We start from the raw sequence: 23,746 nt of genomic DNA on the forward strand, positions 1-23,746 counted from the left end.
GGGGACAGTCAAGCCCAGAATTGGAAGATCTTTTTATTTACAAATGAAATGTACATATCAAGAGACAGCATAGAGACAAATCCCTAAATACAATGAGCTCAGACCATATTCTCTCATGATCCATGGATGGGAAAGGCTGTATTTTGTGGAAAAATAAGTTCCAAAGTTAATGACACTATGTGGGTTGTGACAGCTATTGGAAAAAAGTTTTGAGCAAGACAGGGACAGCCCAAAACTGACCACAGAGAAACTAAGGCCAAGTAAGCAAAAACTGTTTCCAAACAGTCAAGTTTTACTGTCCCATTCTCCTAGAGAACCTAAAGGAACAATGAGTTACTGAGACATTCCATGTGCCACCTGTATCAAAGCTTAGTATTCCACAGGGATATTCCTTCCTTCACCATCAACACCAGCCAGACAACATAGCCAGGGCAAACACCCCAAAGACAACGGCCCAGATGTGGGGTCAAAAATGTGAAGGGAAAAGGAACCTAAACCAAAGTGACAAGTGCATTAGCGAGGGTTTCAGAGGAACAGCTGCAGATTTGCACATTTAGATATTGTATTTCTTGCACAGGTGTTTTCTTCACTGTCAAGGCAAAGGTGCTTCTCAATCCAGATCAGGCAGCCCACTGAAATATGAGAATTTTGACAGCTGCTTTTGTCAGGATTCACTGAAAAACAAACCCCTCAGGCGGGCAGCAGCTGAACAAAAGAAAGCCCAGCTTCCTTCAGAGTCCTCCAAAGCAGCTCTTGCCCTTGTCACACACCAATGACCACTACTCTTCTCAGACAAGACCTGGCCCTAAGCCAGAAAGTCAACATTCCAGGGGCTGTTTGCATGCAACAAATCCAGCAGAAAAGGCAGTGCAAGCTCCATCCTTGGCCTGGACCCGAGCCACTTCTGTGGCAGTCTGCTGCACCAACAGGAGTAAGGGATTCTCCTCTCCCCTGCAGACACCTGGCAGCTTTAGCCCCTGGAAACTCAGACGGATTGTTCCCACTGTTCAGTCACCTGTCAAGAGGAGAAAAGGAGAATGACTCTGGACAGACTAACAAAACACAGAGGTGCTCCCTGGTGAAAGGCTTCCTTTATTTTGCTTTGTTACACATCCTTACCTCACTGAAGCTGTGCACTTACACCTCTGTGCTTCACAGATCAGAAAACTCAAGTTGTTTTTTCTCCTCCCCACATGCAGGCAGCCAGCTTCCCCTTTTTTTCCTGTTCTACCAGCTTGCTCAACCCCCCAGTTCTGTGAGCTGCTTCTTTTCCAGCCCCATTGCCCAGCCCCTCAGCTCAGGAAAATTATTTACTGTGCACAGTGAGCTGTGTACTGTAAGAAGTCTGTCATAGCTGCATGTCCTGATCAAGAATGTGAAGTATAAAATAAGTTTCCTATTGCACTTCCCATCTCTAGGTGAGTGTTCATGAAACTATCCATTTGGAAGCCCCCAACAGGCTACACAGCAGAAATGCAAGCCCACCTTTTACAGGCAGGTGTGACCATCTCCCCAGGGCTAGTGCTCGACCCTGGGGAAGTTGGCTTCTGATGCATCCAGCATCAAGGTCCCTGACAGCTGTAAATTGAGAAAGAAAGAGACAGGATCAATTTCCAAGTGTAGCATCAACAGAGAAGACAATCAGAATCAGCCTTCTAAAGACACCTGCAATGCCAACACCTAATTCAAAACAAATCTGTTCTTTGGTCAAATCAGGCTTCAAAAATGCTCCCCCAGTGTAAGACTTAAAACCCTGACGCAAATTCTGCTCCTTTAGGTGTCAAACTGGAATTCTGTGGGCCATGCTGTTGAGAAAGTCACCAAAAACCAAAGCAAACCAAACAAGTACAGAGCAGCACAAACCACTTTATTGCCTTGCTACCTGCTGTGAAGGCAGACTTGAGTTATGAAGGTCGATAGCAGCGAGGGAGGGGATTCGGGACTCTGCAAACATTCTATTTTCCTTCTTCAAAAATCTGGGATGCTGAGCTGCAAAACACAACCAAGGCGAGCCATGTTTAGGGAGTGAGGGCTGACACACTGCTTCTTGACACTTGTTGGGTGCCCAGGTTCTATTTAGAGGAGCTCAAAGTTCCTACCTTCCGCTCCCCTCAGCTCAGGGAGATGATTTAGTTCTGGCAAACGTACATTTGTCTTGAGAAATTCCCATTTCTTCTTACTTGCCTGAAGGATAGGTTTTTCATTAGTAACCTATAGTCAAGGGCATATGGAGCAGTTCATGAAAATTTAGACAAAAATAAAGCTATTTTCAAGCTTAAAAAATGCAGTGGCATAGCAATGCTCTGATGTAGCTGGAATTTGTCCAAGAGTGAGACTAAAGAATTTGATGTGTGTGAAGGAATTCAACCTGCTCTAGTGCTTTTTATACAAAAGCAATGAAAAAGCTAGAGCAAAATAAAAACAATCATCTAAGTGAGGCTGCTTTTGGAGAGATAAAATACAGCCCTTGGAGAATGGCTGGGATTAGTTATCTGTAAAAAGGCAAGTGTTCCTGGCTGGCACAGTAATCATCATGCCCAGGTAGTGAGAGAAGAGGAAAACTTTCCATTTCACTTGTTTTCCTTATCAATTTTTAATGCAGTTATGACATGACTAAGTAAAGCCCTGGCCACATTAAATCCAAACCCTCGGTTCTGCTTCAGTAGCACAGCACACATGGTCTATCGCTCCTGACCAGGCAGGAGGCCATGGATATATTCCAAATCTCACAGATATCCTGTGCTGGACTGCTCCCCTCATTTAAAATTGCTTTCTGACATAAAATATATTTTATCTAAGAACTGTTAGCGAGGGATAATGAACGAAAAATCTGCAAGGAAAAAGGGGTAACAAAACCAGTAGTATTTCTAGTATTCTAGTATTTCTAGTATTTTTAGCAGGGAGTTATGGTGAAAGATGGACCAGATGGAGTTCCTGAGAATACAACACACGATTGAATTAATTTTTGCTTGGCCAAGGAGGACAGACAGACAGACGACTCACCGGTGTCAGGCTGACATTGCAACGCCCCACTGGAGAAGGCTTCCGTGCCTTTAGCAAGGGGTTCAAGTAGTTTTTACTCTTTTCATCAAGTCTGTAATCAGAAATGCCCCACAGCTGGTATGAGCTGGGCTGACACAGCCAATATAAAGCACCAAATGCAAGGTGTCCCAAACCCCGCATCCTGTGCTCCCACATTGTCACCCTGCCCCTCCCAGGACATCCCAGGAATGATGGATAGGAGCTCCCCTAGCTCTGCTCCCTTACCTGTAATTAAGGCTCCCAGGCCCAGACCCCATCCCAAATGTAGGAGAGAAGTTCTGGTTGATGGGAGGGATAAATGTGCCCAGGCTCTTGGCATAGTCCAAGTTGCTGCTGGAATCTTTCAGGTTGGTCTGAGGGCTCAAATTCAATGGGTGGATTGTGTTGTCATAGAGGAAGCTGAGCTTGGAGGATCGATCTGCTTTGTCTGCATCAGCTTTAGAGGGCTTGGTCTTTATCAGCTTCCCATCTTTGCTCCTTGGGCCTATGCTGAAATCCTGTTTGGGAAGATAAACATCATCTTTCCTTACAGTCATGGTTAAAAAAGCAGTTTACAGCAGTGCATGCAGGGAAAAAAAAAACATGTCAGAAGCCTACACATGCATGATTCTGCAAGAATCTAATAGAGACGGAATTGGTTTTGTTAGAAAATCTCTGCTTTCCATCAAACAGGAGAAAACTTGTCAGGGTTCCAGCACTCTCTGTAAATAAGTCACTTGAGACTGGAATCAGAAATGATAGAGGAAAACCAGCTGTATCCTGTGTCTCTTCTGAAGAAATTAAATAAAAACTCATCTCAATGTCACCTCAAAGTCACTCTGAAGCATCCTTGGTATCCAGTTGAAAGGAAAATTTTTAATTTTGATGACAGGGCTTTAAAACAGGTTAACAGCAGCATAAAGCATGACTTATGCTTCCCAACTGATTCCCCTCCAGCTCTGTATTGCCAGGAACTGCACCACTGTGTGGTTCACCTGAAAGGGACTGGCCCAAGAGCCCCCTGCACACTCCCAAGCTATTTCCTAGGAATTTAAACTGCTGCACCTATTTTAAAAACAATTATTTAAAACATGAGAAAAAACCCCAAAACAATACAGGTTTGGAAAACACAGATGGACCAACCTGGACACTGATGATTTTTTTTTCTTCTGAAACATCATCTTTGTCCCTTTTATTGATTTTAGATTTTTTTTTGAACTGATGGTCTCTGGCATCTTTCTGGATTATTTGTTTAAGCTCCTGAGTAAATCTACATTCCATATAAGGAGAAAAGAAAGAAACAAATAATAAAAGGGCTTCTGTTTATCTTATTAGCATCATCAGTTGTTAAGCCCAGGCTCCTATAGACTTTTAAACAGTCAAACAACCTGTGCCTTTTAACTAATGAGAAGACAAATGTAATGTATACATTAAATAAAATCTTCTGCACACATTTTTCACAATACAGCAATAAAGCAATAAAATACAGCAATACAGCAATAAAAAATAAATCTGCACCAGTTTGGGGCAGATCCAGTGAGTGAACACAGTGTAAGACCGTACTATCCAATGTGAGGTGACACTGATTAATTAATGTCACAACAAGGTAAATGTGCCACTGCAATGTGTTCCCTTCCAACTCTATTTTCAGGAAGGTCAAGCTAAAACAAACTGAGGCATTCAGCAGCTGTGAGCTCTGCAAACCCAGCAGTGTGCAGTCTCCAAGCACAACTGCTTCACTTCTTTCTAACCTGAGCCTGCAGTGAGCAGGAAAGGAACTCTTACCTCTCAGCAAAGCCGTCCTTGTTGAAGAAATCACCCTGCAGGAGTTGGGCGCATGACGGTCTCTTGTCTGGGTCAATCTGCAAGCACTCCTGTCAAACCAGCAGGAGGACAAAAACACAGCAGGAATTAAACAAAGGCTTTGGCATGAGGAAAAGATCCCTGCAGTGACCCCTTTGGCCCTGCAGGGCTGGGTGTCCCCATCACCCTGGACTGGAGCTCTGGGATCCCCCACCAAGCTGCCAACCCAAGCTGCTCACTGCCTGGGGAGCTGAGAGAAGGGCACTTCAACATCCCTGTGCTCAGCTGTGTGAGGTGGAGGGCAGGGAAACAGAGGAACACTCACAGCAAACACTCAGTTAATTACCTTGGCTAATTCCAGCGCTGCAGCAGGGAGCTTGGGATAGCGTTTCTCCAGGGATTCGAGCTCCTTCACCTCGGGCAACTTCATGCCGGCAAAGAGGGGGTTTTTATAGAATAACTCCTGTTGTCTTGGAATTAAGTTACCTAGAATCAGGCAAAACAGGTAGAAAATACAGGACAGTCAAACATGTGAGAGGCTGAAATGCTAGCTGGGGCTACAGTCTGGCTTGTTATCTTTCCACCCATCAAAACAATCTGAGCCCTTCACTCCTGAGCAAGCCCCAGGGGCTCTTCTTACCCAGGCACTTGGTGATATGGTAGAGCTGGTCAATGTCTGAGTCTCCAGGGAAAAGGGCCTCTCCTGTAAGCATTTCTGTTATCAGGGAGCCAACAGCCCACACGTCCACAGGCCTGGGGAGAAAAACCACCAGCACCCCAGCTCAGCACAGCTCCATGGCTCCAAAGGCTGAGGCAGGGATGGAGCACCCCCTGCACGCTCCCCAGAGCCCTTGCCAGGCTGGCAGGCCAGGCTCACCTGCCATATTTGCTGTCCCCCACCAGCAGCTCTGGGGCTCTGTACCAGCGGGTGGCCACATAGTCCGTGTAAGCTTCCCCAGAAGTGGCCAAGGGCCGGGCAAACCCGAAGTCGCAGAGTTTCACAACTCCTGACTGGGAAACCAGGATGTTCTCTGGCTTAATATCCCGATGGATTATCTGCACAGAGAGAAGGAAGTCAGGCAACCTCCCTGTGTGCACATAGCAAACTGATTGGCTCAGCAAGAAGTGCATCTTTCTCATATTCAAGTAGAAAATTACAGGCAAACACAGAACCACTACTTTCAGACACATTTATTTTATGTATCTCTTTTTCCTTTCTATTTCTCTAAGTTCAAATACATACAAATACAAAAATACACACTTCTATTCTAATATATCTATTGATTGTAGCTGCAGAGCTGATTTCTTGTAGATACTTACATTATGGCTGTGACAAAAGGCAATTGCTCTCATAATCTGAAACAAGTATTTCCGAACCCTCTCGAAGTCCAGTCCATTGGGAGAGTCCTCGAGGTCATTGAGCACCGTGTGATCCACAAACTCAAACACCAGGTACCACCTCTTCTTCCTCTTACACACATCCAACAGGTTCACCAGGTTCTCGTGCCTCAGTTGCTGTCAAAAAACAGGGAATGTTTAGTGAGGGAAAACACTTACTAAAAGCTATAAAGGGAAATTAAAAAAAAAAAAAAATTTGCAGTTAACTTTTTTCACTGCAGCCCAGCTGGGACAGTACCAAAAAATGCAACTTGAATAAAAAGAGGAAGAAAAAGCAGCCGTGTTTTCCAGTTATTTTGTCATGTATACTTTTGTTTATTTTGTGTCCCCAGCAGACAAGACTCCACCTCCCATTTGTTACACATTTATCACACACCAACACAAAAGGCCATGCTACAGAGCAGTTATTTATTAGCTGGAACCTGGCAGGGAAACATCCCCAGAGGCTGCCTGGAGGCAGCAGCATAGCCCAGGGGTGGGACACAGGAAGATGCAAAAGGACTGCAGAGCACAGGGAATGGTAGGGGAAACTCTGCCAGGGCAGAGGCAGTGCCAGCCAGCCTGCACCTGTGCCTGCCCAGATTTCTTAGAAGGTCTGACAAGAGAAGACTTTTTAAAGGGTAACCAATAAGAGAAAAAGCTCTTTTCCCAAGAATGATTTGTTCCCCACACAGGAGACCCAAAGAGGTTTTTGCTGTTTTCAGACACAATTAAATTTCTGCCCAAACTCGAGGAGAAAAAAAAAAAATTAAACCCAAAGATGGACAGGGAACAAGGGAAGGAACTACAAAGAGAATAAACCTCCAGGTATTTATCTCCCCTGTGAGAGGCCACCTTTCCTGAGCTGCATATGCAAACATTCCCCTTGCAAAGGATCCATTCACCCAGGAAAAGCAGTTAATTCCCAGCACACCTGGGTGCTGCTCAGTAACTCAGGAACCCAGAGCAGGAGCAATCCAAGCTCACAGAGATCCACTTCAGAAGGGTTTGAAGGGATAATGCTTGGAGCTGCATGCATTTCTATTAATTCCAATTCTGCAGCTCTTGCAGTAAAGGCAAACACCACTTTTTTCCCCTCTTCAGTGCACAGGAACCGTAAGCTGGCAGATTTAGGAAGAGATGCTTGTGGCAGACAAAAGGACAGGACCCAGGTTTGCCAGTATTCCCACCTCTGGAGCACCCCACATCACAGAAGTAGCCTGGAAATAAGGTTTTCCTTCTTTTTTTTTCACCAAACAGATCATCTAGGTCCCAATGTTCCAAACTCCCACATGGGCCCATGCACAGGGACAAGCACTGCACATGGGACAAACATTCCTGTGGGGCAAAGGAAGCTCCTCAGGACAACCCATGGCAGTGCCTCACCACCCTGACAAGGAATCATTTTTTCCTGATATGCAGTCAAAAGCTGCTCTCTTTTAGTCTGAATCCATTCCCCCTCGTCCATCCCCACAACAGCAACACTAGGCAAATCCCACACTCCAACAACAAAGGACACAGTGCACACATGGTTCAGGGAATCCCACAGCAGTCCTTCCTGCCAGGAAGGTGCCATGGATAGAAAAAAAATAAAGGAAAACTTTCCTACAAGCGTTTTCCTGTCTCAGGTGACCCCGGCAGCCCCCAGCCCGTTTAGGGTCACACTCCCAGGCTTTGGAAGGTCAGCGTTTCTTCTATTTCCAGCAAATCCACAGCAGGAAAGGCCAGGCATTTGGGACAGGGGGACAGCCACCACCAGGAGGCAACAGAGACCGCACCGTCCCCTGGCAACGCCAGAACATCCCAGGATCCGCCAGGTGCGTCCAGCCCGGCGCTCAGGCCAAGGGAGCAGCGGCTCCGCCAGGCCACAGCACGGAGGGTTCCATTAAATCCAGCACCTGGAAATCCCAGCAGGGCCCAGGCGAGTCTCCCTCGGCCTGGGTTGTGTCGGTGACACTTTGTGAATGCTGTGCGGGGAAGCCGAAGGAGTTTGAACACAAAAAACCCTTTGCAATTTAAGCACGAAATTGCTAGAAAAAAAGGCGGTGCCGCCGGCCTCACCTTGAGCAGTTTGATTTCCCTCAGGGCGATTTTCCTCACCGCCGCGTCGTCCTCGCTCTCAAGGAACTTCTTGACGGCCACGATCTGCCCGCTTTCCCTGTTCCTGCACTTGGTCACCATCCCGTAGCTGCCTTCCCCCACCAGCCCCAGCACCTGGTACTTGTCCATGGCGGTGGCGGCAGGGCGGGAGGGCCCGGGCCCTGAGGCAGGGCCGGGCCGGGACACGGGGACAGCACCGGGATGGCGACACCGCGGCCGCCGCCGGCTCCCACCCAACGCGACCGCGTTACCGCGGCAACGGTCCGCCGTAAAGCGCGGCCGCGCCCCGCCTGTCGCGAAAGGCGGCCGGAAGCTCGCTCGGCTCTTAAAAAGGCTCATAAAATGTTTTGAGGATGAAATGTTATAAAGGTTGCTTTTTTAAAGCCGCTAGGGCTTTAAAAAGCGTACTAAGCAACCTCATCTCTTGTGCGGTGGGCTGAGTGTTAAAAACCTAGCCCGAATCCATGCAATGAGGGCTCCATGTGCAGATGGGAGGCTGTGGATGTTGCTAAAGATCAGTGGTGAATAATTTGGTTTTAGTTCATTTTACAAACTTGTCTGCACGTGCTATTTGCAATGTAACACCGTGCATGAACCTGCTCCCTTTGAGGGGAAGGAAAGCTGAAGCATCCCTGTGGGTTTACTCATATTTTCAGCCAATACATTCTTAATCCAGCATCCCCTTGCTCCTTCTTCCATCCTGTCTGTGACGCATGTAGCAACCCACGGTCTGGCCTTCTGCTAACACTGACTTCTCATGTTCTGGGCAGCAGTGGCAAGGCAGGACATGTGCAGGAAAACAGCTCCAGGAACAAACTGCAGAAACAAAGGCATTCCAGGAGGATATTCCCAAGATTCCCGCCTCAGTTTGGTGGCCTCTATGTCACAGCTAAGGGCACTGTGGAAGGAAAGGTGTTCCATGATACATAAACTCCATTCAAATACAGGATTCTGTCTGGTCATCATCAACTTCTTTCTCTGAATCCTAACAGCGCCTTCGAGGTGGGAAAAAGTTTGTTTCTCCTGATAAGAGGGCAATAAATTCTTTTTCTCTGAAAGATTTCGGTGTCCTGTGGCTGCTATCTCGCTGCGAGTCCTTTCTTTAAAAAAAGTATCCTACAGAGCATAGTTTCTATTTTAACATTTTATTATAACCTAGAACTATATTTACCACACTACTTAAGAAAATTAATACAGCGTTACTTTCTAACACAACACATATAATATTCATTTTAATATTTGCGAAAAGCTAATCATAAAATACGCATTTTTCACATGTCAGAACGCGGGCGATGACCCCACGGGGCCGTGCCACGGGGGAAGCCGCTCTAGGGGCGGGATTATTCTGGCGGGCAGGGCCGGTGCCGGGCCGATGTCACCGATGATGCCGGAGCCGGGGGCGGTGCCGGCGCTCGGGGCGAGCCCCGCCCGGCCCTGCGCAGCCACGCGGCGGTGCCGGCCCTTTGTTCCCGGGGGTCCGCGGCCGCCGGGAGGCGGCGGGAGCTGCGGCCAGCAGGATGCCATGGGGAACTGCTGGGCGCAGTGGTGCTGCGGGCTGTTCCTGCGGAGGGATGCCGGCCGCATCCAGCGCGGCGGAGGGTGAGCAGCATCAGCGCCGCTGCCCCTTTCCCCTCCCCGGGGCGGGGAGGTGCCGGGCCGGCCGGCTCCGCCTTCCCCGTGGGGCACCGGGGGTGGCGGGGTGGGTAGGGATGCGGGGTCTGGGCTCCTGGGCGTGCCGGCGGGATGGATGGAGGCGCCGGGAACCCGCCGGGCTCGGTGCGGTTTTTGTGCGGTCGGGGCTCATGCGCTTCCAGGGTCAGCGGCTTCTGAGCCCCGGTGTTTTCCGGCAGGAGGTGCCCAGAGAGGTTTTTCAGGTCAGTTGTCAAAAGCCTTGCAGGCGGCCGTGCTTGTGGGAGCAATGGAAAAACACCCGGTTTTCTGCAATGTGATCTCGTCCTCGCCGTGAGTCAGAGGCTGAGCCGCTGCTGGGATAAATCAGGAGCAGAATGGTTCGGATGAACTCATGTCTGTTGCAGAATGGTTCCGAGGAATCCTTATCTCTTGGAAACGTGCGACAACCTGTTTCATTCTGCCACAAGCAGTTCACGGAAAAGCACAGTGCAAACAGGGCTTTTCCCATATCCTGGCCGGCACTGGATCCCTACACATCACTCATTTTCGATGTGTTAGGGTAGAAATCGCTCTCAGCAGATAAGCTGGGCATTTTACATGATGCAAGCATGTGGCCTCTTGCTTCACACCAGCTCTGGCAGGCGAGTCTCACCTTCCAGACGAGCTGCTTCTCAAAGGCAGGGGTGAAAAACCAGGGCAGTGCATGTAGAGGATACCTGCTTGTATTTTTAGTGCTCCACCAGAGGGGATGGGAACACCTCTGATGCCTTGGTAGCTGGCACCGAAGTAGCACTTTGTTGTGCTTTGAGAACGCCAGGCAGTACTTGAAAGCTTCTTCCTGCACAACTTGAAAGCTTCTCCTTTCTGCGTGTTTTGCTGAGTCTCCTTCCACAGGCCAATACCCCTTTTTTCAGCAAATCTAGTGACAATTTTAGTGACAAAAAATTTAGTGCAAATCTCTGCATTTGTTAGTCCAATACCAGGCTGTCCTGGCCAGTGAAACAAATCTTCCTGCCTGCTGCTCTATTGTCTAGTTGTTCAGGTGTTGCACAACCTGCAATGAAAGTCTGAGGCATATAAAACGTACAGAAGACTGCTAGCCTCTGTGCTTCAGATCAGATTTGTTTTCTGGGTGTGGTGGTGATGGTAGTTTACAGAGCAGTGTCACAGTGCTGAGATTATTTTCCTTCCATTGAGCAGGGAATTCTATTAAAACCAAAACTGTAAAATGTGGCATATTATCGAGTTTGCAAGTTAGATTGGTACCACCTTGTCCATGTTTGGCTGTTTCTGGAACACCATAATGTAAAAATGTAGCTTATCAACTTAATGATTACTTTAATCACTCATATCCTCCCCCAACCCCAGCTCCTAATTAAACAACTAAGTATAGAGTTTTTAGTAAGTGTTTCAATATCCTGGAAGATTGTAAGTTGCCTTTGCTTGGAATTGTGCAGCTTTATATATATATATGGATGGAGTATGTGTATATATATATGTATGAAAAGTTAGTCTCTTTAATAGTCCGATCGTGGAAGATAATTTTGACTGTCTCTATAGGTCCTGTGACCTGTCAGCTGAATTGTTTTCTCCAGGAGCTACCCAACCAAAAGACTTAGAAAACTATGGAAAAGCAGGGCTTAAAGGAAAATTATAAAAGGTGTAAACATGTTCATAGGTTGCTGATTCTTCACTTGAAGTTTTGTGCAGGAGTGAAGCTGATGGGTCTTCTGTTTGTGTCCCTAATGACCTCAGGCTTCCATAGTTGCCTTGAAGTGGCCTTTCCTCTCTGGTTTCCCAGCAGTGAATCCTCTGGAAAAGGTTCTTTAGTGGCAGAAAACGTTGTGCAACAAGGAACCAGTGGGTAGAGCAACAAGTTGCCAGGGGAGATGCTCCCTAAAGTGGCTTCCAAAGAAAAATGAGATGGAGATGAAATCCGATACGGTTAAAATAATTCAGGCTTTGGCTGGTGTGTTGCTTTTATTATTGTCACAGTGTTGGTGTTGGTTGCGAGTGCTGAAGGATCTTTTCGTGCAAGTAGAGAAATCCCTGAGGCCCTGGCTTTATTCCTTGTACCAGTCAGCACTTGCAACTGGAAACCCTGGTTTTGGAAACAGTTCGATGAAATGGATGTTGCACTCAAGAGTGTTTATGTTAGAATGTTCTTCTGGATCGTGGCCAAATGTCCTTAGCTGGGTAAAAATGTATTCAGGGAACTTAACACTGTGTCGGGGTTTGTAGAGGACAGGGCTAACTGTCCCCTGTAAAATAATTCAAATAAAATAGGAAGAATTCTGAATAAAAATCAGGGAAGAAACCAATTCCCTGTATAAAATTAGAGAGTGAATTTAATTTTTTATTTTAGTTTAAAAGGATTGCCTTGACCTTATTGGATATTTTTCTCTGAGGCTTAGCCTTCTGGATGTGCCAAGCTGTCAAAATAAAATGTATTGTTTAGCACTGATGAGGTGCAAGATACCAGGAAAGAGTTAAGTGCCATGGTGAGCAAGAGCATTTTCAGAAATTGCCTGGAACAATGTTTTTTTTCCAGGAAAAACAGATTAAAGGGATTGCAGAACGTGCTAATAGTCTGTAAATGTCAAGTCCAGCATCCTGACAAGTGATTTCATCTCACAAGGGTTGTAGTTTTTTCCCCAGTTCTACAGAAGGCATTTACATGCTTTTGCCTCTCCCTGCTGTAGTTAATAAGTCAATGTACTAAATACATGAAGATTTTGTTGTTATTTTATATTTAGCATATTTTAAAATCTATTTTAAATTCTCAGGTTCATTCACCTTCTGCTGTGTATGGAAAAGTCTTCTGCAGTCTAACTGTAAACTTATTTTTCCAGATCCAAGTATTTTAGAACATGTTCAACAGGAGAACACTTCACTATAGAGGTGAGCACTTACATTTTTAGCTATTTAAGAAAAAGTGGGAAAAGCTGAATCCTGGCAATGCCTTTAACACTTTCTGCAGTTTATGAACACTGAAACATTCTGGGATATTCCAGCCCAGATTTGGGTTACCTTATAGTTTGTGGTATTTGTAGTCCACAGAGGTCCTTTCCCAACGTCCAGATTTAAATCCTCTTTGCCAAGGGTAGTGTAAGGTTAACCAGGAATAGTGTAAGGTTAACCAGTGTAAGGTTAACCAGAAACCTGGTTTACTTTCCCTGAGTGTTCTGCAAGTCCTAGGCCAGCCAGATTGCCCCCATTACTGAGGATAACATTAATTATTGTAGGTAATGCTTGGGCTGTCCAGAAAGTTATGTACAGAAGGGGAAATCTGTTGTGCTGCAGAACTTCCTGTTGTGAGAGAGTGAGTTTGTGCAGCTTAGAATGCTTCTTTTTTAATTAGGACTCTTCTCCTGTTAGGAGGAGAAACATTGCTAAGAAGGTCCACCTCTAAAAATAAAATTCCTCTGAAAGTAGGGTTACAGTCCTACTGTTAGAACTGGAGTGGTGTTTTTACAAGACACATAAAATATGCAATCATACTTGCTGTATGAGTCTTTAGTGATTCGTTATATTGAGTTGTAAAAATAATTTATTTATTTTCCTCTGCAGTTTGAGAACCTGGTGGAAAGTGATGAGGTGAGTACCTCATGTGAAACCTGCTTGTACAAGCCTTAAAAATGGTTCCAACATCTGCATCTTCCTCCTGCTTTAAACTGAGTTGTAGACTTAAATCACAGGGTTTTTTGGTTTTTTTTTTGCTTTCTGTTTTCCTTGCACTAAGGGTATGAATTTAAGACTTTGGATAAAGATCTTAGAGATTGGTTTTGGGGAGTATGGAAAGTGGCCTTTCCTCTGGGAAATAACCCATTAAGGAAGGGGGCACTATGGACTTTGGGAAGGAAGAAAAGAAAAGAAGAGGTGTGAGGAAAAAGAGCATTTGGGGAGACTCAAAGGAGAATTTGCTGCTGGTATAACTCTTGCATAAAACTCAGCAAGTGCCCTCAGTCAGAGAACAGAAATAGACCTGGGTTGCTTTGCTAAGGGAAGTTCTGGAAGTGCTGTCTTTACAAAAAAACAGACTTTTTTATTTATTTTAACAGGGGGAGAGCCCTGGAAGCAGTCACAGGTAAGACTTTGAGCCTGAAGACCTCTCCTTCCCTCTGCTGTCCCACTGGTAACACTAAACAAAACAGAGTAAGGGAGAAACAAGGGACAAAAACGAGTAGGAAAAAAAAAGTGAGGTTAGGACTGCAGTGACAGTAATGCTTCTGTTCCAGTAGTTCTGTTAGCAGAGATGAAAATATGCTTTCTGTAAAGATATAAATTATAAATAATATATATTGTGAGAGCAAGGAGAGACAGCAGTGTCCTAAACAAGCTGGAGCTTTCAGGAGGAGCAGGCCACAAGCAGAGCCTGTTGGATGTACATTAAAGGACTGGTCAGGATAGACCACACAGATTTGTCAAAGCGCAAAGAAAGGGTTGTCATGCATGAATAATGGATGGAGCTTTTTTTGTGTTTCCTCAGGCCTCTGACTGAGGAAGAAATTGCAGACCTGAAAGAGAGACACTACAACTCCATTGCTGAGAAGCAGAGGGTTGTTGACCTGAAGCTTCAGTCAGAGGTAAGTAGTCACAGTGAGAGTACAAATGGTTTTTCCTCCAAAAATGTTAGGATCCGCCATGGACACCGGGAGATTCCGCTCACACGGAGCAATTGGGTTTTGTTCAGCAGTTGGTATTTTTTAGCCTACAAGATGCACAAATTCCTTCTTTTTAACAGCCTCTTAGCTGAAAAAAGTGGAATTAATAGGCTGGGTTCCTGACCAGGATCTCTTAAATTGGACCCTTTTTTCAGTGCAAGACCAAATGGGGAATATTCTTGCTTCAACTTTTCCTGTGTTGAATTTTCTCCACGACTTTCTTAAGGGAAAAAAAAACCCACATAATTTGTTATTCTGTTTTAGTGGTGCAGCAGTTAATGGAATATGATGTGGAATACAATGTAGAACTTGGATGAACTTTGATCTAAAGTGCCAATGAACTATGGAACTGAAAATCTTTAAATCTTTCACTGTGCAGTCCATAATAAAATAGAAAAAAGCATTGCAGCATATTATTAGTTCATAATAAATGTTTTCTCAGTAGTTACCTAAATTTCTTGGGCTGTTTGCTTGCGGGGAGGGAAGCTGTTAAACCCAGTTAATGCTTTAGCTGCAGTCAATTTTGTTTTATTTTGCTTTTCTAGCTGCTTTTCTTTTGTTTTCTTGCACTCATGGCTTTAATAATAGGAAGATAGATAGGTTCTGCTTTTGTTAACCATTACTGTTTTGTTCATACACAGTTAGCCTTACAAGAGGAGAAGTTAAGACTAGAAGAGGAGGCTTTATATGCTGCACAACGTCAAGCAGCCAGGGCAGCAAAGCAGAAAAAGCTCTTGGAGGTGAGGGGAAAAAGACCCCAATATTTATGAGAGCCTCTGTCCTGTTCCTATGTATGCAAACTTCCCTGATACCCTTTCCATCTCAGGAAACCTGACAAGGAGGTGGCTTTGGCTTGCAAAGTAGAGAAAGAAGTACAAGATTTGGAAGTGCAGCTGGTTGGAGCAGCTGAAAATCACCATAATTGTTTGAAACAGCTTCTGTCACCGAGTAGAGATTTTGAATGAGTTATAATTTTAATCTATAATTAGCTTCACAGTCTTCTTATATAATATGTAGAAGTTACTGATCTTAAATGTAAAAATATTCTTTGGTGGCTTTTGGGTAAAAAAAATCCTTGACATTGAGCACATGTTTAATTTAGACATCATTTAGATTTGTAAAATGTACTTTTTATATTTGTGCACTGTATTGCTCCTTATCTTTGTGTTCTCTATTGACCCTGCTCTGGAGTACTCATCTAATTTCTATGTCACCAAGTATAGCTCTCCTTTCACATTTCTTTCTCTCCCCTTGCCATTTGGTGTGGGAGGGTTAATTCTTTCTGACCTTTTTGCCTGCTTTTTTTTCCTTACCACTTATGATCTACAGAAAGCCAACAAAAGTAGATTTTTTTAAATGGTGTTAACTGGTTTTTATAGAAGTTCTGTGCAAGAAATGCTGTATTTCTTGTCTTTCAGTATTTTTAATATGCATTTCTTTTAGTCAGGACCTAAGACAGAATGGGTTGTAGAGATTTTAATTTCCTCTTGGTGTAAAATTAGTACCACTTATCTCCTGCTCAAACAGCCGCCTCAAAACCCATAAGGATTATAAGGATTTTAAGGAAGAGTTTTTGTCCAGATATGCATCAAGCACTTAGCCCTTCTGGATAAACTGGAAGCTATTTTGGAATGCATCACTCATCTCCCTGCTGGTTGTGGGCACAAATGGGAAAATGGCTTTTTTCTTGGAAGTGTGGCTTCTCTCAAAGCTCATTTGGCTTGCTGATGTTGCCCTGCTAAATGTCAGGGTCTGTAACAGCAGGGAATTTTAATGTGTGTGTGTCCAGGAACTGGCAGTGCTGGATAGTGGGATGTGACCTGGCAAAACAGGGAGATAAATCTAAATTGGGCATTATGTGGGTATAGGAATCCTGAAAGAAAATGGTTGTGTGTGTGTCAGTAATTGATTTTGACAGATTTGTTGACTGTGTTGTGCCAAATTTCTGTCTGTTTCTCTCTCTGTTCTTGAATCTTTTCACCTCTAACCATCACAAAGTGATATTTCTGCTTCTACTTTTTTTCTCTACACTCCCCATTTGCACATTTCCACCTGCAGTTATTATCATTTAAACATCCAGGATGCAAAGTGTGCTAGAAAACAACCCCACCATCATCATCCTGGGACTGAAAAACACAAGATCCAGTGCAGTTACCTCCCCACACCTAAAGCAAAGAGCAGCTCTCAGATGAAGTTGACATTAGCAGAGTTATTAATACTTTTGGCCCTGCAAGGCAGCAAAGCTGTTATTAATATAGATGAAGCACTTAGTGCTGATGGAGACAGCCAGAGGAGATGGCAGCACTACTTTGCACAGGGATGAAAGGATTTGTAGGAAATATTTATCTTTTAAATGGCAGGGTGGCTCTTCCTGGGCATGGAGCAAAAGAAATCCAACATCACCCAGGTGTTAGTTGTGCACAGAAAACACTTAAGGAAGACAGCAGACAAGACAGGTGCAGTCCTGACCGAGGTTTCTAAAAACTGATGGGTTTTTTGGGAGGTGCATAAAATAGGGTAAAGGGTTGAGAGCTCTGTTTTGAATGTTCAGCTTTTTCAACGATTTGCTTCTCTTAATAGCAACGTAGGCAGCACAGGATAACACAGCAGAGAGCACATACTGTTAACAATGGAGAGTTCCAGAGGTAAGAGAACAAACTTTATTCCTGATAACTCACAGTCCTCACTGTCTGTAGCCCTGTTCCTCATCTGGAAAGCTAGAGGGTATTTTGGGTTGTTGCTGGAGTTATTAGACTGCTGCATACAGTGCTACTCTCAGCTGCTAACAGATATTTACATCCATTTTGTGGTTTATTTTAGAAAGGTGTTTATATGTAAAATTTCAGCTAACATAAAGTATTTTTATTGTTCAGGACCCTGTTTTAAAAACCCAATAGAAACACACTATTTAAATGGTTTATAGAGTCTGCCTGTTCCTTCATTAATATTCTTAATTTTATTTATTAAGTCTTTTATGTATTTATTTATTTTAAGTCTCTTTATTCCCACCTCCTGTGTTCAGTGGTGGTGGTGGGAAAAACAAGCTTTAAAAAAAGTGGAGAAATTTACAGTGGAGTGGTGTTTGATTGTAGGAAAAGTTCATGCACAGAAGACAAGGGGGGTAGGAGGAATTTTGCTATGGAAGCACAGTTAGAATAGGAGCTGAGAAAACTGAGTAGGAACTGGCCAGATTTTAAAAACAAAGGACTGCAGGAGCAGGGTTTGAATTCATCAGTTAAAAAAATGAACTGAAAATTAAGGAGATTTTATCTAAAGTGATGAAGAGAGGGGAAGAGTTGTTTTGAGTTAATTAATTAATTTTTAACTGAAAATACTAATAAAACTTGAGCAGAAGCACAGGCTGGGAGAGGATGCGATGAACAGGAACAGAAAGGCATTTTGCAGATGATTTTATAAATCATTTAGTTCAGTGTTTACGTACTTTGTAGCAGAGCTGGGGGCATGTGGATTAACATATTTTTGATGGCAGCCCTGGAGGTTTCTAAAGCTGTAAAAATTGTGTTCTTGCAGCTGTGTGGCAGAGGAGGACCTCGATCCTTTCCTGAGGAATACAAAATTCCAGTATGAAGCTTTCCGAAGCAGCAGTAAGTCTGCCTTTCCTTAGGCACATGTCTAAATGTTGAGGGACCCTGAGGGGCACAGAGTACTGCTTCTTTTTCTAAATAAACACAGATTATTTCTATTTTATGTTTACACACACAAATACAAAATGTGCATACATGTATCTGTAATTGAAACATCTGATAATTTTTTTATCTGATAAATAAAAGATAGTGGTGAACATTTCTTGTAAAACCAGTTGAAGATGCAGATGTGTGTTTATAGCTTTTTTTTAATCATCCCTTGGCAATGTAATTAGAATCATATTAATGTTTAATTTTTTTCCTAATGACGTGCAAGAGGTGAATTTGGCTGCCTGTACTAAAAAATTCTATCAACAGTTTGGAGGACAACAATTTGATGAGCTTTTAGCTGTTAGTTTTGGTGACAGTACATGACAACCACTAAGGTGGAGGACTGATGGCTGTGTGAGTAGTTTAGTTTTTTGGGGAGGAGAGGCTTGATTTGTTGTTTTTGTTTTTTTTTTTTACAAGTCTTCATACAAGCTCAGCTTACAGTTCCTTTCTAGTTGTAATTAGACGATATCTCAGTGATACTGACTATTAATAAGCTACTGATTACTCTTTGAACTGACGAAGTACCTTTTCCAGCATGCCTGAGGTTTAAATGGCCACAAAGTACGATGAAAGCTTAATTTAAAATTTTACTTTTGCATGTTTAACCTGAAATTCAAGTACATTTACAAATTAAAAATACATTATGGGTTGTTTTTTTTTAAATAGGGCTTTCATCTGATGCCACAGTGCTGACACCCAACACAGAGAGCAGTTGTGACTTGATGACCAAAACCAAATCAGTGAGTGGGAATGATGACAGCACCTCCTTGGATTTAGAGTGGGAAGATGAAGAAGGTATTTATCCTGAATTTCAGCTTCATCCTGATATTTTAAGCTGTGCTCATTGTAAATTTGTCATTTTCAAAAAGGAAGGTGATTTTAAACTTGTTTCTGATGGAGTTTCTGACAAGTTTGTAATGGTTAAACTGTAAATTATTTTTACTGAGACAAGTTCTTTATTTTTGATAAAGTGGAGATAACCCTACTAAATGAATTCATTTATTAGGATTCTCCAGTAGATAAATGAATTAATTTCCCTGCATTTTGTGGAACTGACTTGTAAACTCCTGACAAAAGTAATGGTGAAGAAATGCTGCCCTCTCGTGAGCCAGGAGCAGAAGGAAGAGCTTGTTCTTCCTGTTTTTTTTCTTCCTGGAGGTTGGTCAGGAGTCTGACTTCAGTATTTTGGGAAAAACCCTTATTACTGGCCCTGTAACACTCACTGGGAACTTGGATCTGCATTCCAAGGAGTACCCCAGCAATGATACAGCAGTAACATTGCTGCTGTTACAGGTGTTTTCTGCATACAATATTCTTCTTTTGTTTACTAAACCTGCAAAAACTCTTGGTTGAAAGTTTATCCAAAATGTTGAGACCTTGGCTATCAAAAGGCTCACCAAAAATAAGCCAAATATAAGGGTTTGCTTATAGGTGATTAACATCTGTAATTACTGACAAAACCAGTGAAATCTTAGATGTCTTTGAGCAGTGTCCAGAACCTTATTTTGTGTGGAATTAAACAAACTGAAGACCTTTTCTAGACCATTGAGTCTGTCTTTTCCTAGACCACCAGTATCTATCCATATTCTACCTTTGTTTCTCCTGGCAGAAACATAAAAGTTAGGTGAAACTCACATGTTTCCCGTTTGTGTGTGTTAAATGGTGTTGGGAAGGATGAAAGTTTGACAAGAAAGTCTCACAGATACGTGTGCTCGGCAGAAAGATTTTTAAATGTTGAGTCTGATGAAGGAATAGAAATGAAAGCAAGTTTTGATATAGAAGAAAAGAATTGCTGAGCCAGTCTTACTGGCTAACCAAGAAGGCAAAGGGTGTGTTAGTTGGAAGGGGTTTTTATGGCTTCGAGAAAAGGATAAACCCACCTCAAACAAGATGTTTTTACCAAGCAGAAAGATAGCACAGGCAAACAAGTCAGTAAATGTTGCAAGTAGAAAAAAAGTCTCAGAATTTTCTACTGCAAGAAAACTGAAAAACAACTTCTAGCTTAAACTGTAATGTACTAACTTTTAGTGATTGCAGAATAGTAACATGAATATGGTAATTATAGTAGTTACGATAGGCTATAGATAATAGTTAAAGTATCGATTGGTTCTACTGCATTAAGATGCTCAGCAAAGAAAAGTATATAATGCACTATAACCAAAACCAAAGGGTCTCCAGGCCTACCTGCAGCTGGAGCTGACAGCTGTAGGCACAGCTTTGTCACCCACAACCCTGGACTGCTGTAACCTCTTAGACAGAATAAACTGCATTTTAGAGAGCCGCCTGGAGTCCCGCATCTCTCATTTAAGCTCTTCCAAAATGGCAGGCATGAACAGGATGATCCCGGTGCGGGAGCGCTCCAGGACAGAGGAAGACATCCTGCGGGCGGCGCTGAAGTTCAACAGCAGGAAGCCGGGGAGCCACCCGGCCTCGGCCTCCGACGATTCCAACGGGCTGGAGTGGGAGAACGACTTCGTCAGCGCCGCCGCCGCCCTGGACGACAACGGCAACTCCGAGTACGCCGGCTTCGTCAACCCCGTGCTGGAACTGTCGGAGTGCGAGCGCCAGGACAGATAGTGGCATCCCTGCCTGTCCCCAAATGCTGCAAAGGGAATGGAACCCACGAGGCCACTCTGCTCTTTGTAACCTGCTCCCCTTTTTCTGACGGGCGAGCGACAGTCTGAATTCAGAACTAAGTGCAATTTTATCATCTACCTTCTCCACTTTTGTGAAAACTGCTGTGTATATTTCTGGGTATCTGGATTTAATAGAAAATTATCTGCACTAAATTGGAGCTTCGAAGCTTTGACTTGTCTATATTTTAACTTGCCTTTTTTTTTTCCTGGATGATGTTTCTATTGATTTTGTTTTAAAATTCATCGTTGGCCTAATATTTATCTCAGAAACAGTCCTCTATAATTTAATACAGTCCTCTTTAATTTAATACTTGAAGATAGAGAAATAATTTTTAAATATTTCTATTTCTGTGCTTTTTGACTTGCTCTTCAGCTATTTAGAGCTGCAAAACAAATTTGACACATGGCAAATTTGCAGATTTTCCCCTGTCTAGCTTGAAGCCTTCCTAGTCTTCTGTTGTCCTTTTTCCATTTATTTTATTTATTTAATTGCTTTATGCCAAGCACGGTTAACCTCAATGAACACAGTAAAACTCATCAGGTTAGGTAAGGTACTTACTGCCTTGTATAATAATATGCCAGACTTAGTAAGCGTGTGCTAGATAGAAAAGCAAAAATAAAATATAAATTCTCTGTATGTGTCAATAAAATGGGAATTTTAACCAGTGGAGAACTGGGAGGACCAAAGTCTTTTTTTCCCAACCCCCCTGAACAGACCAACCTCTGTTGCTACATGGTCCTTAAAATTCTTCAGTTGTGGAAAATTTATAATTCCACTGGACCAGAACAATTATGGAAAAGCAACATCCAGTGAGCAAACAGGGAGGGATGATGGCTCTGCTGCTGGCAGGGTGGGAAGAACAAGAACCTAAAGACTGAATTTTTACACCTGCATTTTGAAAAGAAAAAAGAAAAATTCATGTTTTAACAATGTGTTAAAGTGCTCTGCCTTTCCTGTGCCTCTCAAGTGGATGGTTAATCCTGCCAATAGGGGCTGAAATCCAAGGAGGTGTTCAGTGACTGCACCACTGCTGTCCTGTGCTGTGTGGTCTCCCCCAGTATTCCATGTCAATCTTACTTTTTAACAAAGAGAGCCTACAAAGTAGTTGCAGCTCTCAAGCTTTCCCCAAAGTTTCAAAGTAAAGCCAGTCTACTCTGCCATTATTTTGTGCAGCTGTCTCGTTTTTCCAGGGGGGAAAGGGTGACAGGGTTTAACTTTGTTTTGGAGTAAAAAGAACACGTTGTGGTAAGTAACGAACCTGCTCTGTCAATAATCAGAACTGAATTTGTTGGTGAAAGCTGCGTGAAAAATGTGGTTTAGCTCATCTGAAGCTATCTGGAATATTTGGGTCGTTACAGTGTGGATAAGGAACAGAAATCCTGCACACTGGGGTTAAATGTGTACAAGTAACCTGAGAGAACAGATAAGTCCTGTTGGTAACATTCCATCTCTTCATTTCAGTTAAATCCTGTTGGTAACATTCCATCTCTTCATTTCAGTTGTAGCTATGTCACTGGAAATATTTTACTGCCATTATTTACATTTGCAATACTTGTAATGAGCTTTAAAGACCTGTACACATCAAATGTATATTTTGGGTTTGGCTTAGGCTACTGCTGTGTGACTTCTCTTGGATATTTCTTTATATAGTATATTCCTATGGGAAGGAAGGCAACTTCCTCAACGTGTAAATAACATGTTTTTTACCTGCTGAAACTGTCACCTCCCCTGCACTGGTCACTGCTCCTCCTGGCCAGGAAACATGAGGTGACCTCATCCTGACCATGCCTTGAGGAATTAGCTGACAGTCCTGCCCTTGGGATGAACAAGCACTGAGGAAAAAGGAGGCTGACTCCAGCTTTTTCTGTGATGGGCATGTTCTGTAGCCATGGTTGATGATAACATTTGCAGAGCTCAGTGCACCACGATGGGTGACTTTTGAAGTGATGCTCCATCTCTGTGGGTATTTGAGAAATGGAGGGATTCTACAAACAGCTCATGTGAAGCAGTTCCAGGGTACTGTAAAATGCCTATCTGTACAAATTCAAGAGTCATTAAAATTTTCAGTAAGTCTTACATTTGGCAGTGTGGTATCTGTTGCTGGATTTGTGGCAGCCATGTCAGAGCCCTGCTGAATCCCACAGTGTCCCTTCTGGGGACCTGTTGCAGAAGACCTGGGGAATTTGGAGTATGGAGCCCTTCTCCTGTTGGAAATGAGCAGCTGTACCCACACCCTTTAAAGGCAAAATAACCTTTTGCTGGTCAGATCAATGTAGTGATAGGAGACAATCCATTTTTTAATATGCATTTTACACGGTTGATTCTTTCCTCCAGTAAATACAGCTGAGCAAGTGATTGGACTGAGCAAGTGATTTGGAAACCACAGACGGCTTCCAAGAGTGGAAAACATGACAACAAAGTAATTTTGTCACAGAGGAGATGAACAGGCAAATCCTGCATAAGCCTGTGTTTGAGTTTCATTGCCTCTCCCATGTCGCTTTCTCTCACTCGTGGTTGGCTGCCTTCCTCCCCTCAGTTATAATTATGGTTTTCTTGGAATGATTAATGCTGAAATGCATCCTAATATTCAGGGATGATGAAGTGGGTAACTCCTAGTCTTCCCCAGTGTGTTTTTCAAGCAAGCTAAAATACTTGCCAAAATAAAAAAGCCAAACGCCAATGAAAAGCTGAGCCCTGACAAAGAAAAACTTGACTGAAACAATCTGAGAAATACTTAAAAGACCAGAAAATTATTAGAGAGGTTTGGGTAGAGGAGTAAAGGTAGAAAACTTCCAGAAAGTATTTAAGTAAATT

The 23,746-nt window shown here is 43.4% G+C and overlaps 2 protein-coding genes across 4 annotated transcripts; one reads left to right on the plus strand and one right to left on the minus strand.

The window, feature by feature from the left end:
• Positions 1 to 17: 17 nt before the first annotated feature.
• Positions 18 to 8,525, minus strand: CDKL2 (cyclin dependent kinase like 2). 2 transcript variants are annotated; one of them, XM_036381906.2, is made up of 13 exons: positions 8,263 to 8,525; positions 6,145 to 6,339; positions 5,702 to 5,880; positions 5,465 to 5,577; positions 5,171 to 5,310; positions 4,807 to 4,895; positions 4,165 to 4,291; positions 3,268 to 3,539; positions 3,004 to 3,094; positions 2,100 to 2,184; positions 1,883 to 1,989; positions 1,486 to 1,578; positions 18 to 1,015 (listed from the first exon to the last, which is right to left on the minus strand). In XM_036381906.2, exons 1-12 carry the CDS (start codon positions 8,428 to 8,430, stop codon positions 1,519 to 1,521), a joined length of 1,626 nt encoding a protein of 541 aa, XP_036237799.1. In that variant the 5' UTR covers positions 8,431 to 8,525; the 3' UTR covers positions 18 to 1,015; positions 1,486 to 1,518. The 2 variants fall into 2 exon arrangements, with proteins under 2 accessions (XP_036237799.1, XP_036237798.1); XM_036381905.2 differs by having other exon boundaries at positions 2,100 to 2,211.
• Positions 8,526 to 9,709: 1,184 nt separating this feature from the next.
• On the plus strand, positions 9,710 to 23,008 carry AP1AR (adaptor related protein complex 1 associated regulatory protein). 2 transcript variants are annotated; one of them, XM_036381909.2, is made up of 10 exons: positions 9,710 to 9,900; positions 12,786 to 12,834; positions 13,504 to 13,530; positions 13,995 to 14,020; positions 14,423 to 14,519; positions 15,239 to 15,337; positions 17,178 to 17,242; positions 18,129 to 18,202; positions 18,962 to 19,090; positions 20,622 to 23,008. In XM_036381909.2, the coding sequence occupies exons 1-10, from the start codon at positions 9,824 to 9,826 to the stop codon at positions 20,870 to 20,872; spliced, it is 894 nt and encodes a 297-aa protein (XP_036237802.1). In that variant the 5' UTR covers positions 9,710 to 9,823; the 3' UTR covers positions 20,873 to 23,008. The 2 variants fall into 2 exon arrangements, with proteins under 2 accessions (XP_036237802.1, XP_036237803.1); XM_036381910.2 differs by lacking the exon at positions 15,239 to 15,337 and having other exon boundaries at positions 9,712 to 9,900.
• The last annotated feature ends 738 nt before the right edge of the window (positions 23,009 to 23,746 follow it).

The sequence above is a fragment of the Molothrus ater genome, chromosome 4, assembly GCF_012460135.2.
Source record: "Molothrus ater isolate BHLD 08-10-18 breed brown headed cowbird chromosome 4, BPBGC_Mater_1.1, whole genome shotgun sequence".
NCBI lineage: Eukaryota > Metazoa > Chordata > Aves > Passeriformes > Icteridae > Molothrus > Molothrus ater.

Bases quoted from the DNA above. Each gene is read 5' to 3' on its own strand.
- CDKL2 (XM_036381905.2), bottom strand. From the start codon at position 8,430: ATGGACAAGTACCAGGTGCTGGGGCTGGTGGGGGAAGGCAGCTACGGG. The intron at 5,881-6,144 runs GTAAGTATCTAC...CTCTCTGTGCAG, and splicing joins CCTTTTGTCACAGCCATAAT to ATAATCCATCGGGATATTAA. The intron at 3,095-3,267 runs GTAAGGGAGCAG...TTCTGATTACAG, and splicing joins CCTGGGAGCCTTAATTACAG to ACTTGATGAAAAGAGTAAAA.
- AP1AR (XM_036381909.2), top strand. From the start codon at position 9,824: ATGGGGAACTGCTGGGCGCAGTGGTGCTGCGGGCTGTTCCTGCGGAGG. The intron at 13,531-13,994 runs GTGAGTACCTCA...TTATTTTAACAG, and splicing joins ACCTGGTGGAAAGTGATGAG to GGGGAGAGCCCTGGAAGCAG. The intron at 15,338-17,177 runs GTGAGGGGAAAA...TTCTCTTAATAG, and splicing joins AGCAGAAAAAGCTCTTGGAG to CAACGTAGGCAGCACAGGAT.